This window comes from Leptonychotes weddellii, chromosome 3 (assembly GCF_054177405.1).
Source record: "Leptonychotes weddellii isolate Sample4059 chromosome 3, ASM5417740v2, whole genome shotgun sequence".
In the NCBI taxonomy this organism is placed as follows: domain Eukaryota; kingdom Metazoa; phylum Chordata; class Mammalia; order Carnivora; family Phocidae; genus Leptonychotes; species Leptonychotes weddellii.
This window is the reverse complement of record NC_138371.1, coordinates 31,744,848-31,760,779: the sequence shown is the minus strand read 5'-3', so window position 1 is coordinate 31,760,779 and position 15,932 is coordinate 31,744,848. Positions and strand designations below refer to the sequence as shown.

At 40.3% G+C, this 15,932-nt stretch overlaps 1 protein-coding gene across 1 annotated transcript in view; it reads left to right on the top strand.

Moving 5' to 3' along the window:
* The window catches only part of LOC102743959 (aldehyde oxidase-like), a 67,143-nt gene that overhangs the window by 8,065 nt on the left and 43,146 nt on the right, over positions 1-15,932 (top strand). The window contains 9 exon segments of the mRNA XM_081815318.1: positions 374-431; positions 2,487-2,583; positions 4,782-4,890; positions 6,329-6,455; positions 8,224-8,285; positions 12,594-12,683; positions 13,350-13,430; positions 14,025-14,169; positions 15,041-15,146. Of these exon segments, the coding sequence (XP_081671444.1) occupies positions 374-431; positions 2,487-2,583; positions 4,782-4,890; positions 6,329-6,455; positions 8,224-8,285; positions 12,594-12,683; positions 13,350-13,430; positions 14,025-14,169; positions 15,041-15,146 (875 nt within the window).

Below are 15,932 nucleotides of genomic sequence, written 5' to 3'. Positions count from 1 at the left end.
CCTACCTCTTTCTTCCCTATTCTGTTCTACTAATGTCTTTTCACTGATCTGTTTCAGACTTTCTGGGAGAAGCTGGGCAGGCATCACTAGTGTTCCTGTTGGTAGAAACAACGCCTGCATTAGAAAACAGTGAAAATTCAGGACCAAGGACAGCGGCAAAGTGGTGTTGGGGCTCCAGATTTCAACTTTACTCTTAAGAGAGATGATTTGTATATCACAGGTGTTCCATAAACATTAAATCAAATTGAAAATATGAGTAGAAGAGTTCATTAATGTGCACTGCCATCAAATTAGCATGAGCTTGCCCATGTGAATATCACACCAGCTCTCTCAACTTTATGTACATAACTCTCTTCTTTTCCTTTTGGTACAGGTAATAGAAAAAAATGTTGATCCTGACACAATGCTATTACCATAGCTGAGGAAGAAGCGTATCCTTTTCTTTGCTTTGAGTGTGTGCGTGTGTGTGTGTATAGTGCTAATATCCTCATCAGGTGATGTTTCAAATATCTTTTTAGAGCCGCACTGAGTCCTATTCCCTACCATTATGATTTTATGTTCTTCTTTAAGAAAGTCCTACATTTTAGTTTTGTAGGCAGTGCACAGTTGTGGCTGTCAGAAGAACCAAATTCTTTCTAATCTCTGTTTTGGCACTAAATACGTTGTATAAAATGGAGAAACTAGCAGTGGGAATTAAAGCAAATCTTAAAAGGGCTTAATTAAGCATCCTTTCGAATTAAGAGTCACAATATTGACATTCTATCTTCAAGAACTAATCATCATGCCCATTAGGAAAAAAGAGCACAGAAATCTCCTGAAATGAAAGTAAAAGAACCGTGGAGAAATTAAACCTGAAAATGTTACCTTAGAAAAACTTTGTAAATTTAAGTCATGTAAAGAATGGATTCTTAACCTGCTATGCATGAACTCCAGTAGGCTTCCTGATGTCTATAGACTCCACTAACTTATATGCAGAATTATGTGACAATGGGAATTTGTACATTTTTATTCCCTCTAGAGAGAGTGAGACTCCCCAAAGAGTACACAACTCAAAAGGCATCAATGACAATGTTCTGGAAGTCATTCAAGATCTTTGGACGTAAAAACAATGGACACTGATTTCCTGGTTATCCATGGTACTAATGTGTAATATTTAAGATTTGGTTCACTTGTGAGTTACAGAAAATCCCAAATCACAGTAAATAAGGTAGAAGTTAAAAGTTTATTCCTTTCTCATTGTGTTAGTTTCAGTTCTCTTGGAAGCAGACACCAGAAATGGGATTAAATGTGCAAGGGTTGTATTAGGAGAGATGCCTGAGTGAAAGGAAATAGTGAGGGAGCTAGAGAAGGCTCAGGGAGACATTAAACCACAATGCAAGTGCCACCTGTGAAGAAGAGTGGATGAGGAAGCTGAGTGGGAGGGTCCAAGGGTGCTGTGCAGTCTAAGGCATATTCATCAAAGCCATTGGGGGTGGCTGATAAGGACTCCATGTCTCTCCATAGAACTAAACCATTGGTGGGGAGCAACCCCTGGGAGTCATGACCTCAGTGAAAACTGGGGTGATAGAAATCAAAATGCAGCAGCTGGGTCTCTTCTTCATTTACCCTCCCATGTTGAAGGAGGTCTATGAAACACATTCTCATGGCTGTCACACTCACATAAAGGAATCCCAAAAGTAGGTGGATTAGGGCTAGTAAAGCAGTGTCACAACCTTATTAGGGAGCCAAGCTCCTGAGTCTTGCTGCCCCACCCTCCTCAGCATGCACCTTTCTTCTCATGGTCAGAGATGACTAACTGAAGTGTAGCCATCATATCTGAACTCCAGAAAATAGGAGGTAAGCGATGAAGGGGACACCCCTCTCCTTTTGAGGACATTTTGTTCTGGAGGTCATACACAGCACTGTGTTACCTCCCATTGGACAGCATTGTCATTAACCCCACCCAGCTGCAGAAGAGGCTGAGAAAATGTATTCTTTATTCTAGGCAACCACGTGTGTGACTAAAAATTGAAGTTTCTTTTACAAAAAAAGAATGAGAGAAGAGATATGAGCATACAAGTAACAGTTTCTGCCACCAGGAATTAGAGAAATACAGTCAACATGGATAATAACACACAAATATTCCAAGAATGATTTACAATTCTACATTTTTCTTTGTATGTCATCAAAGATGCAGATAAGGATAAAGACAAATGTGCAATGTACTCATGCTTTCAAATATTCAGGCCTTTATATGTACAGACTCTTTTTTAAAGTTTGGCCCTGTTTTGGCAATATGATGTCCATTTGTTTTGAGAGGGAGGAGATCAAATATAATACACAAATGGAAATCAGGAATGCACAAGATTCTAAATAGTAGCAGCTAAGGCATCATTTGAACTTAACTATATATTCAAGAGTCTTTTTGATGGTGTTGTCCTCTAAGGTCAGAGCTATTCTAGAAAGAATTTTAGAAAACACATTATCTTTAACTATGCTCTTTCCAGTTCGACTCACAGGAACTAAGTATGGCTGTGGAACAGGAGGCTGTGGCGCCTGCACAGTGATGATATTGTGATATACCCCCACTGTCAAGAGGATAAGGTAGCTCACCGCAAAATCCAGACATGGTTGTATTTTTGAAGTCTTGAACTTTGTTTTATTCCTTCACTTGAGAAATATGGAGGAGCACCTACTATGCAACAAGAACTGTGCAGGCGCTGGGGGTACAATGATGAACAAGATAGACATGGTCCCCGGAATGTGAGTGGGTTAGAAAAAAAACGTACCATCAATGAGGATAACATATGGTCAGAGAATCCCCTTTTGAAAATTGAAAGGCTGTCTGACTCCCTGTGCTGTCTGGGAAGGAAAGGAGGGGATGAAATAGCTGTGAAGAATAATGGCATCATCACACTTTTATATTACTGTTACAGCCTAATAAGTGATGTCCTTGCTCCCAGCCTTGCCCCCTGCCCATATGATGAATTCCATACATCAGTCAGAAAGATCCCTTTCAAGTATAAAACACTCTCCTACTTAAAAATCACCAATGGCTTCCCATTACATTTAACATCTTCTCTTTATGTTTGATATTTATCCTTCTTCAGGTTCACCAATTTCTTGGATCTGTGGGTTGATGGCTTATATCAGCTTTGGAAACTTCTCAAGTCATCATCTCTTCAAATATTTACTCTCTTTCTTTCTCTTCCTCCCCTCCTCCCTCCCTCCTTCTCCCTCCCTTTCTTTGTCATTCCTCTTCTCTCTCCTCTCTCCCCACTCCTCTCTCTTGGACTCCAACCATGCATATCTTAAACCATTTACATCATTCTGCAGATCTCAGATGAGGGCTAAGGATCTGAGCAGTGGTAAGATTTCAGAGATCTGCCTGTATTCCACAGCCAGGTCACCTGCTTCCTGAACTCTGGGTGATCCCTCCCTGCTGTACAGCCTGGCTACCCACTTTCTAGTTCACCAGGAATTTCTCTTTGCTCTCCCATCTCGCTTCCATGCTCTGGGAGATCTCTTGCAGCCATGCCTCCCTGTCTTTAGCCTCTAAAGGATGGCAACTGCCCTACCCTCTGTGAAGCCTGAGTGCTTACAGCTCTGTTCTCCTGCTTTCCCCCCAGCCTTCCTCATCTAAGAGTCCATGTGCCTGGAGAGGTTTTTTTTGTAGCACTCCTTCCCTACCCTTAGTTTTAGGGTATTACCCTCAGCACTCAGTGAAATTTGGTGGGGAAGAGTTTGGGGAGCGTGCAGTCCAGCTTTGAATTTTAATTTGTTACATCAGCCCACATTAAAAATTTGTTGAAAATTGGTGTGGTTTCTCCCTACTCCTGTCTAAGGCAGATTCCTTCTCCTCCATCCACGTCAGAGATGAGGACAGCTATATCTCATCTCTCTTATAAAGGGCTTGTACTTAATAGGGTTTAGGTCATTTAAGTTTCTTTACATACTCAGCATCTGATGAGTTTTTTAAAAACTATAATTATATAGCTTATATGGCTTGTTTTGGTTTTTAGAATGAGAGTGAAGGTCTCTTACAAGTTTCTAAATGAAGCCTTACAATTACCTACCTTGTGTGTCTCTCAACCTGGAATTCTACCATTTCTCCTATATTCATTATGCTCCAACCTCACTGGCCTTCTTTCTGTCCCTAAACACCCCAAGCTCATTCCTGCCTCAGGGCTTTTGCATGTGTTGTCCCTCTACCTGGAATGTTTGCTCCCAAACCTTCATGTCTGGCTCCTTCAAATTATTCATGTTCCAGCAAAAATGTTACTTTATCAGCCCTCTTTGATCACCTTATAAATAGCAATGCCCACCTCACCTCTGCAACTCCTTATTCCCTTTGCCTGTGTCAATTTATTCATAGCACTTCTTACTATCTCAGTTTATGTATGTATGTATGGTCTGTGTGTATATGTATTGTCTGTCTTGCCTCAACTAAAATACATACTCTACAAGGGCAGGAATTTTATCTGTCTTGTTGACCAATGAATCTTAGTGCCTCAAACTTTGCCTGGCACATAGTAGACACTCAATAAATATTTACATTTAATTAATAAATGAATAATATTCTTCCAATCTTTCTTTCATGTGTGTATATATATATAGATGCAATACTGTTTAGAAACCTGTATATTTTGCTTCTAAAACATGTGCATGAGCTGAGGACAGGATGTATTTGCAAAGCCTGAGGCATCATACAAAACCTGCCATATTGGAAGTGCTGGGTGAATGCTCAGTCCTGTTTCCCCCTGGGTACAGTGTACTTTGTGCTTCTCTTTTGCATTCGGAAGCCATCATGCCACCAACGCCTGTCTGACCCCCATCTGTTCTCTGCGCGGGGCTGCTGTCACCACAGTAGAAGGCATAGGAAGCACCAAGACCAGGATTCATCCTGTTCAGGTGAGGCTGTGCTTCTTCCTCATAGGGTTTCTGAGCTTCAAAAAGCATGACAAGCCACAGAGGTTAATGCAGTAGAACAGTCTGAGCCCTGCTGCTTGGTCACTGCCCGTACATGAAACTGAGCTTGAGGCTGGGAGTGACACCTGGTGTGGGTGTGTTTTATAACTGATTGCTTAGAAATATGCCTTTGGAAGACTAGAAGACTTTTTCTTTTGGAAGAAAACCCTGACGCTGCTGTGTTTGTTTTTTTTTTGTTCTAATTGGATGGGGCCTATCCGTCTTTCATCTTCCAAACTCAAAAAACAAGAGCTATCTGCATTGAGGGTTATAATTTTTTTTTTTTTTTTTTTTACAAAGTGGAAAATAACCGGACTTTAAAGCTGGATGAAAATCTCAGCTCCAAAAAGATTTGTTAAATATAGGACTTGTTCAGAAGACAGATAATAGGAGTTTTGATAAATCTGGAGGCTTTTCTCCCTAAGGCAGTACCTTGTTAGAACTTTACTTCAAATGAAAGGGCACCTCAGACTCCTGGCTCTTTAAATTATTTATATGTTGCCCATAAAAATGCTGTTGCTACTTGTTTTTATCTAGGTTAATGAAGGTCACTTATGAGGAGAGGATAGAAGAGAAAAAAGATAGAGACAACATAGAGAATACCCAAACTTCACATTTCCCTGGATTTGAAGGAATGTCGGGGACTGTTCCTTACCTCATTACCTAGAGGGAATGAATTCTGCCTGGGCGCTCTTGTGGCATGTAACTGTTCCCAGCTGTGAGACATTCTTTCATTTAGTAGCTGCTGCTGAGCTCCTGGTGTTGCAATGTAGCCAGCAGACAGCTTCCAAAATGGGGTTGCACCTTTGAAGTTAGACTCCAAAGAGAAAGTGCTGGGAAGGAAAATGTTTGGTAGAGAAAGAGGCAATGTTTCCTTATTGACTGTCTTCTGGATTAATGGTTGCACTTTGTAAACAAACGTCTACGTGCTGAAGTGATAGGGCCATCGTGGGCAGCTAGGCTTGGTTTGGTTTGGTTTTTTCAACGTGCACACACTTGGCTTCACTTCTCAAAGGGACCTAAAGGGGGTAAGGTTTGTTTCAGTGATTCCCATTCCGGACTACATATTGAAACCACCGGGGAATCCAAAAAATATATGTGTGTGCTCTTGGTGTGGGCTGCTTCTTGGGCCTTGGAAATTTTTAAGTTCCCCTGGTGATTCCAAAGGCTGAGAACCTTTAATGAAAGGTGAGGACCAGTAATCATAGCCACCCAGTCTGAGAAAAGGAGACATCTAGATGGGAAGGATTTTCCAGGGCCTCTTCTCCAATTTTATTGTGCAAACAAGTTGCTTGGGGATCTTGTCAAAGTGCAGGTTCTGATTTGGTGGGTCTGGGATAGGACCCAAGATTCTGCATTTCTAAACTTGCTGTGCTTCCAGGAGAGGATCGCCAAGTGTCACGGCACGCAGTGTGGCTTCTGCACCCCTGGGATGGTGATGTCCATCTACACATTGCTGAGGAACCATCCAGAGCCCTCTCTGGAGCAGTTAACTGAGGCCCTTGGTGGTAGGTTATATGTATGTGTGCTTTTGTTTTTAAATAATGGTGATGGTAAAAGGTGAAGTTAGACACTCACTGTGTGCCACATGCTGTATTAATGTTGTATAAAGGTTGTCTCATTTACTCTTTATGATACCTGTGTAACATAGGCGTTGTTACCGTCCCCATGTTGTAGATGGAGACACTGAGGTTTAGAGAGAATAATTTATTTCAAGTTGTACCACCAATAAGTGGAAGAGTTACTTTGTTCAAATTAGGATTCAAACAAGATCCACACATCGCACTTGGCTGATATATTCCTTGTCTCTCTTAATTTATAAAAGTCTCCTCCCTGCCTGGGTGCCTCAGTCCATCTTCCCTGTCCCCCCGCTCGTGCTCTCTCTGACGGTCTCGCTCTTTCTCTCAAATAAATAAATAAAATCTTTTTTTAAAAAAAGTCTCCTTCCTTTTTTATTGTTTGCTTATTTTTTTAAGATTTTATTTATTTATTTGAGAGAGAGAGAGAGCACAAGCAGGGGGAGCAGCAGAGGGAGAAGGAGAAGCAGGCTCCCTGCTGAGCAGGGAGCCCAACATGGCACTCAATCCCAGGACCCTGGGATCATGACCTGAGCCGAAGGCAGATGCTTAACTGACTGAGCCATCCAGGAGCCCCTACTTGCTTATTTTTACAAACATTGCAAAGCCAGCTTATTCACTTACTCTTGGAAAGGGTCCAGTTTTCTCCACATACCTCTCTCTCCCATCACTCTCTCCTATGGAGTGAGTGCTTTCAGAATCATATTAGCTATTAGAGGACTTGTCATGAATTCAACATGAGATAAAAGAGATTGAGATCTTCTGGTGATACTTATTTCAAATAACTGTCTTTCTCCAGTCTAGAGTGATCTTATCAAGTTCAGAAGCTCAGTGTGTGTGTGGATGGAGGGGGTCTTCATTAATAAGATTCTAAACAATTTTTTAAAATAATTTCACCAAATCCTGGTGAAACTCTCCATGGCTCTATCTGTCTCCCAAAGACCCTATTTCCCTGCCAGAGAACACGAGGTTAAAGCTCGTGTGTCTAGCTCTTCCACACACATGGAAGACCAGAGCAAATGGGAATATAAAGGAGAGATGCAGCACATAAACTGTCTCTTGCCTGATTTCCTTTAGATCCTGTTAGGCATTTGATCTCATGGCTGTTTATAATGGGAACAAAGGGTTTTCAAATTTGCGGGGAATTTGTAAAGAGTCCCAGGAATCCTGGGATTAAACCCCAGATAGCTTGCTTCAGTGGCTTTGTTTTTTCAATAAGACCCCAGATTTGGAGGGAGGGGGGTGAATGTGGGCTATGGACCACTGGGAGAGAAATGCTGCCCTAATGATTTATTGTAGATCAATTGTGTGCCCAGTTGTTTTCAAAGTTTGATAACTGCCTTTGCTTCTATAAAAGGTCTTTGGTCTGTCAACTGAAGCTTAGCTCTTGAATGTGCCTGTAGACCAAGTTTTTAGCTTGAAATCATTGTGTTCTTTGAGTACCTATCATAAGCAGAAGATACAAAACGGCTTAGAGAGAGAACACACAAATAACTGAGTGGTTCAGCTCTACTTCAGGACTCTCAACCTAATATCCCAAGTTGCTGATGATAAAGATCAGACTTTTTAGATTATGTAGACTGAAATGTCAAACGGGGCTTTCTTCTTGGATGGGGTCCGTACTTCCATCATGCATTTGGCAGACGGTGCCTCTCTCTACATTACTTGAGTAACATACAGTTGAGTTTTTCTCCTTCAGGTAACTTGTGCCGTTGCACTGGATATAGGCCCATAATTGATGCATGCAAGACTTTCTGTAACGTGAGTAGAAAGGAATACAGTTTTTGAAGATTTTATTTACTTACCTATTTATTTGAGAGAGAGAGAGATTGAGTGCGGCAGTGGGGAGGGACAGAGGGAGAGGCAGAGATAATTTTAAGCAGACTCCACACTGGGTGTGGAGCCCTGTGCGGGGCTTAGTCCCACAACCCTGAGATCACATTCTGAGCCAAAATCAAGAGTTGGATGCTTAACCAACTGAGCCACCCAGGCGTCCTGAAAGGAACACGTGTTTGAGTGTATTTTTTTCTAGTGAAACAAAGCAGTAGGGAGTACCAGCTGTGATTAAGGGAACAACCATTGTTACGAATACAGGACCCCTTCTTATCTCGGGCTCTGTGATTGCTGTTTGTTATTTGATCTCGGGCAGGTGCTTACTCTCATCTCAACATTGAGCTTGCCCTGATAGTCACATAATGAGCACATAAGCCCTTTGGTATTGACCGTGGGTCATTGTTTCGAGGGTTTTTCCTGATCTGTTTGTGTCAGGTGCCCTGCCCCCTGCAGCCCTCTGTGCATGCCCCTGCACAGCAGTGGTTACACCGTGGTTTCATTCCCACTGGCTGTCCCATCTCTCCATCAGACAGTGGGCTGCTTGACAGTGCAGGCTGTGCTTCTCCAGGGCTGGTCACCACGCACTGATTGAGTAGCCACTCAGTCACTATGTGTTGCGTGAATAAATGAACAAACAACCTGGGAATGAGGGACAGAAGATTGCCCTTTGGACATTAAATTATGAAATCAATATGTCATAAATAAGAACTGAGTGGTAGTCATAGTAATTGTTAATATATATCATTAATAATATATTAAATATTATTAATATTGTTAATATTTATTGCTGAGTGCCAGACTTGTTATAAGATTTTTACATATTTTAACTTGTTGAATAATCACTACTATTCAAATTTTCTCATAAGCTTAGATTTTTTTTATTAGAAGTTAGTATGGATATGTTTATATACACATGGTTCTTTTTCATAACATTTTGCAATATTGATTATGCATTCTGTTTCAACTGGCAGTCACCTGTTTTATTTAATAGTTAGTAGAGGGGACTTTGCTTCCTGCCTGGAATTTGCATTTCATCTCCAGCTTCAGCAACTCACCTCAGAAGACCAGCCCTTCCTGGGCTGGACCAGCTGCTTTTCCACCTAGGTGAGGACCAGTACCAGGCTTGACTCAATAGAGGTGTGACATCAGCAAGATGGTGAAATGGGAGTTTTCTACTCTCTTCTTCCCAAAGGACACCAATTTTCACAATCACTCCTGTGTAAGCGTGACTTATGGAAGTCGAGGAGTCCAGTGGAGAAATCTCATTATACCAGTGGAACAACAACAACAATAAATCCAAGATTGTAAGCATTGAAGAGAGTGAAAGGAACAGTTTCACTTTATGTGCATCATCCTTCCCCCAAGGCAGCATAGTTCAGTGCCAAGTCAGACCTTCTTGGCTCATGATTTATCCCATGGGGGAATGTGAGAGTATGTGAGTGGGTATCTGGCTTCCCCAGCTGGGTGGACACTGCCAGAGAGGCCCACTTCTTTCTCGCCCCATCCAGAATACTGAGGAGTGCTGGGGGCAGGAAAAGGTGGGAGAAGAGCAGCCAGGACTCTGAGAGGGCATCAATAGAACATGGATCCTACTAACCACGAGCAACAAGAAAACATGGAAAGATAATTCAACAAGATCAGGAAAACAATACATGAACTAAATGAGAAGTTTAACAGAGAGATAGAAATAATAAAAAAGAGGCAAACAGAAATTCTGGAACTGAAGAATACAATAAATGGAATCAGGAACAAGACAAGGATGCCCACTCTCACCACTTCTGTTCAACATAGTACCAGAAGTCCTAGCCAAACAATTAGGCAAAAAAAGAAATAAAAGGCTCCAAACTGGGGGAAAAGAAGTAAAATTGTGCACATGACATGATTTTATGTATAGAAAACCCTGAAGACTCCACCAAAAAAATTGTTAGAACTAATCAATGAATTCAGTAAGGTTGCAGGATGATATTATATTAAAACTCAGTTGTGTTGCTATATACTAACAAGCTATCAGAAAGATTAAGAAAACAATCCTATTTATAATAGCATTGAAAACAATTAAATACTTAGGAATAAATTTAACCAAGGAAGTGAAAGATCTATACACTGAAAACTATAAGACATTGTTGAAAGAAATTGAGGAAGACAGAAATAAATGGAAAGATATCCCATGATCATGGATTGGAAGAATTAATATTGTTAAAATGTCCATACTACCAAAACAATCTACAGATTCAATGCAATCCCTAACAAAATTCCATTAGCATTTTTCACAGAAATAGAAAAAAAATCCTAAAATTTGCTTGTAACCAAAAAAGACCCTAAATAGGTAATGCAATTTTGAGAAAAAACAAACTGGATACATCACACATCCTGATTTCAAACTGTTTCACAAAGCTATAACAATTGAAACAATATGGCACTGGCCTTAAACCGACCCACAGACCAGTGGAACAGAATTGAAAGCCCAGATATAAACTCATGCATATACGGTCAACTAATATTTGACAGGGGTGCCAAGAACACAATCGGGAAAGGATAGTCTCTTCAATAAATGGCTTGGGGAAAACTGAATGAATTGTACCCCTACTTTACACCACTCACAAATGAACTCAAAATGTATTAAAGACTTAAATGTAAGACCTGAAACCATAAAACTCCTAGAATAAAACATAGGGGGAAAATTCCTTGACATTGGTCTTGGCAATGATTTTTTGGATATGAAGCCCAAAGCACAGGCAACAAAAGGAAAAATAAACAAGTGGTATTATCTCAAACGAAAAATCTTCTGCATAGTGAGGGAAACAATCAATGAAATGAAAAGGCAACCTAAACAGTGGGAGAAGATATTTGCAAACCATTAACCATAGGGAGTTAACATCCAATTATATAAGGAACTAATGTATCTCAGTAGCAAAAAAAAGGTAATTTGATTAAAAATGGGCAAAAGATCTGAATAGACATTTTTTTAAAAAAGACATACAGATGGTCAACAGGTACTTGAAAAGTACCCGACATCACTAGTCATCAGGGAATTGCAAATCAAAACCACAGTGAGATACCTCACACCTGTTAGGATGGCTGTTATCAAAATGTCAAAAGTTAAATGTTGGCAAGGATATGAAGAAAAGGGTATCCTTGTATACTGTTCATGGGGATGTAAGTTGGTGCAGCCACTATGGAAAACAGTATGGAATTTCCTCAAAAAATTAAACATAGAACCACCATAGGATCCAGCAATCCCACTTCTGGGTATGTATCTGAAGGAAATGAAATTAGTACCTCGAAGAGATATCTGAACTCCCATATTCATTGCAACATTGTTCACTATGTGGAAATAACCTAAGTTATTCAATAGGTTATAACTTATATATAACATATATAACTTATAACCTAAGTTATACCATCAACAGATGAATGTACACACAACACACACACACACACACACACACACAGGAATATTATTCAGCCATGAGAAAGTAGGAAATCCTGCCATTTGCAACAGCATGGGTGAATCTAGAGGACATTACGCTAAGTGAAATTAGCCAGATAGAGGAAGACAAATACTGTATGATCTCACTTATATGCAGAATGTAAAAAAGAAAAAAAGTTGAACTCATAGAAACAGAGTGTAATGGTGGTTGCCAGGGGCGGGGACTGGGAGAATGAGAGATGCTGGTTAAAGGGCACAGGACTTCGGTTATAAGATGAATAAGCTCTGGGAATCTAATTTACAGCATGGTAACTATAGTTAATAACATTGTGTTGTGTACTTGAAATTTGCTGGGAGAGTAGACCTTAATTGTTCTCACAACACACACACACACACAAGGATGGTAACTATGTGAGATGATGGATGTGTTCCTTAACCTGATTGTGGTAATCATTTAACAAAGTATGCATATATAAAACAATCACACTGTGCACTTTATTTTTTTTTTTAAAGATTGTATTTATTTATTTGTCAGAGAGAGAGAGCACTAGCAGGGGGAGCGGCAGGCAGAGGGAGAAGCAGGCTTCTCACTGAGCAGGGAGCCCGATGTGGGGCTCAATCCCAGGACCCTGGGATCATGACCTGAGCTGAAGGCAGATGCTTAACTGACTGAGCCGCCCAGGAGTCCCCACATTGTGTGCTTTAAATATATAATTTTATTTGTCAGCTATACCTCAAGAAAGCTGAAAAAATACTTAGTAGAATCAGCAATAAATTCTCGATTATTTGTTTTTTTCACCCACTAGACTTCTGGCTGCTGTCAAAGTAAAGAAAATGGGGTTTGCTATCTGGATCAGGGAATAAATGAATTACCAGAATATGAAGAAATAAATAAGGTCAGTGAAATGTAAATTTTTTATAAGGCTTTCTCAGGACATGAACAGAACCAACTTACTTTCAGAAAGAATAAATGGCTGCCTAACTTGACTCATTTGATGGATTTCAACATGTCCCCCCCTCTCCATTCTCAATCTTCATCCAAAAAAAAAAAAATCTGTCTTAACAACTTTATTCTTCATTCCAGATATTATTCTGGTTCAAGTACAACTATCCATAGGAGAGAAAACACATTGATCCCTTAATGTCTCTTAGTTTTTTTGTTTTTTTTTAATAAAGCTTTTCAAGTCTTTTTTCAAGAGCTAGAAGCAAAGTGAAGACGTTAGGGAAATGGAAGAACTGGCAGAGGGAGAAGTGATAGGTGGCAATTTGGGGAAACACTCTTGTTCTCAGCTGCTGGTGCCTCCTCTGTTTTCCCAGACTGCAAAGAGAATGTTTGCTCAGGAAGTTGAGCTTTGGAGGACCATTGGCATCTGCACTGAGTTGCTAGTAACCAGGTCTGTGTTAGAGCCCTTGACTTAGAACCCAGAGAGTGTGGCTGGCCAGTCGGCTTTTTTTCTGTCTGCTGTATGTCTTTCTTCTTCTGACCTCATTCCACAAAGGTTTTAAAGTAGTTAGAGTTGTCTGATGATAATAACTCCTGTTACTTTCTTTTTTTTTTAAAGACAAGTCCAAAACTCTTCTCAGAAGAGAAGTTTCTGCCATTGGATCCAACTCAAGAATTGATATTTCCTCCAGAGCTAATGGTAAGGCAAAGTTGAGCTCATTATAGAGGAATTCATGGTGAGATGTTTAGGAAGGGTATTGTTTATGGATCCTTTCAGAAGCTGATTGATTGGCAAATGCCATCTGCCATTCTTAACCCAAGGTCTAAATAGTATGGGACTAAAGCAGAGATGAGTGAATGAGGGTAGAGCCATCATGAGGGGATAGTTGACTGTTAAAGCAGCAAATTGTATCAATAAGAAAATGTCATGAAATGACATCACAACATTTATAAATGTAGATATGTTTCCTACTTCCAACTTTGTTTTATTCTTCCATAGAATGGTTTGACAAAATTAAGCATATTAAGATATTTTTAAACATTAAAATGAATTCCTTTGAGATATAAAAGCAGCAAAGGTAGATATAGGAGAACAGTCTCCAGAAGGAATAAAATATTTTTATATGTTTAATCTGAACTCTGATTCCTTAGTAAAGCTTTACTTTTAGGTCACTTTTATTTTATTTTTTAAAAAGATCTCCATTTCCTTTCTCTGTTTCCTATCAAAATGGGGCAGAAACAGGTGAAAATGTTGTCATGAGATGATCTTGAATCCCTCTTGCTGTTTTAACAGATAATGGCTGAGAAACAACCACAAAGGACCAGGATTTTTAGTGGTGATAGAATGACATGGATTTCTCCAACGACCCTGACGGCACTTCTAGAAGCTAAATTCAATTATCCTCAGGCCCCTGTTGTCATGGGGAACACCTCTGTAGGTATGTAGAACCCCAGGGACCTCTTATAAGAGAACTGAGGAAAAGGACTTTGGAGGAAAGAACCTCATATATACATATTCTCAGGAAAAACAGTCTGAAAAAGTACTTTTAACTGTTTAGACTTGACTTCCTCGGGGTTGCTCAAGAGACTTTCACAACTTCCATGACATAGGTAAATTCCTATTGCCCGGAATCAGAGCAGTGCATAGAGTTGCACCCAGGAGATCTGCTTCATAACAACTCAGAAGTAGCAGTTCTAGTCAGCTGTCCTTTCTTTCCATGTGGCGATTGATCTTGGGCTCATATTTGAAGTTGCTCTTTGTTTCCTTTTTCGGTGGTATCCTGATAGATATGAAATGGTTTTCGTACACTGCAGCTACAGGGTCTCTCTATTATGTCTGTTGTGAACTCAGTTTGACTGCCTACTTCTTTGAGGAATCTCCCAGTGTCCTCCCAAAGAGAATTTTTGAGTATGCCACAAGTCCTCTCATACTAGTCAGCCAAGACTTCAAGCTGACGAGTTCAAAGTATCCTCTGAGTTCAGTGGAAGTCCATCTGGCTTGTCTCTGGGTGATTTGGCAATGACCAGACCAATGGAAAGATCTGTAATTTTTATGTATTTAAAGATAATCACTTTTTTTGAGAGAGAGTGAGAGACTGTGTGAGCAGGGGAGGAGGGGCAGAGGGAGAGAGAGAATCTTCAGCAGGCTCCATGCCCGGCATGGAGTCCCACATTGGGCTCAATCTCACAACCCTGAGATTGTGACCTGAACCAGAGCCAAGAGTCAGACACTTAACTGATTGAGCCACCCAGGCACCCAAAGATAATCGCTTTTAATCACAACTTCAAAAATTTTTTTCTAATCCTTAGGGCCTGATATGAAATTTAAGGGTGTCTTTCACCCAGTCATAATTTCTCCAGATGGAATTGAAGAACTGAATTTTGCAAACTGTTCACATAATGGTGAGTTCTTATGGTCCCTGTTTTCTTAGTTCACATTCATTAATCAATTTATGTCCTTTGTCCAGCAGACAAGCAGAAAAGAATTATTCCTAATTATAATATACAGAGATTCTCTCCTTATAAAAATGATAACACTCTGGAGGAGACCCAGGGAAGAATTCTCTATAGTTACATGAAATACTAACTGTCTGAACAGTCTACTGAAAAACTTTCTATGTCTGCCGTATCAGAGAAATGTAGCAACTATCCAATGAAGGGTATTGTGCTAAGTCCTGGATAGAAGATAAGGATAAATAGAACACAGTCTTTGCTCTCCAGAAGCACAATAGTAAAGAGAGCAGGTTTATGTATTGAGCAGCTTACAGACTGGCTCATCTCTTCCCACAAAGGAAATTGATTTATTGACAATGATGAGAAGTAATGTAAATGTGGGTTTGGAGTCTAGCTCTGGAGTCTAATTCTTGACTATTTCGCATATTAGCTGTGAGAACTTAGTTGAGTTCTGAATCTGTTTCTTCATCAGTGAAATGGGGCTATTCTCTCAAAGATTTCTTAAGATTCAAGGAGATTCTGTGAAGCATTCAGCATAGTAAAAACATTTAGTCTACATCACCTTCATCACTACCACCACCTCTACCTTCATCACCACCATCACCAGCATCACCTCCATCACCTCTACACCTTCATCACCAACTCCATCACAACCACCACCACCCTCACCTCCACCTCCATCACCACCACCACCACCACCCCCATCACCTCTATCACCATCTCCATCACCTCCGTCACCACCACCACC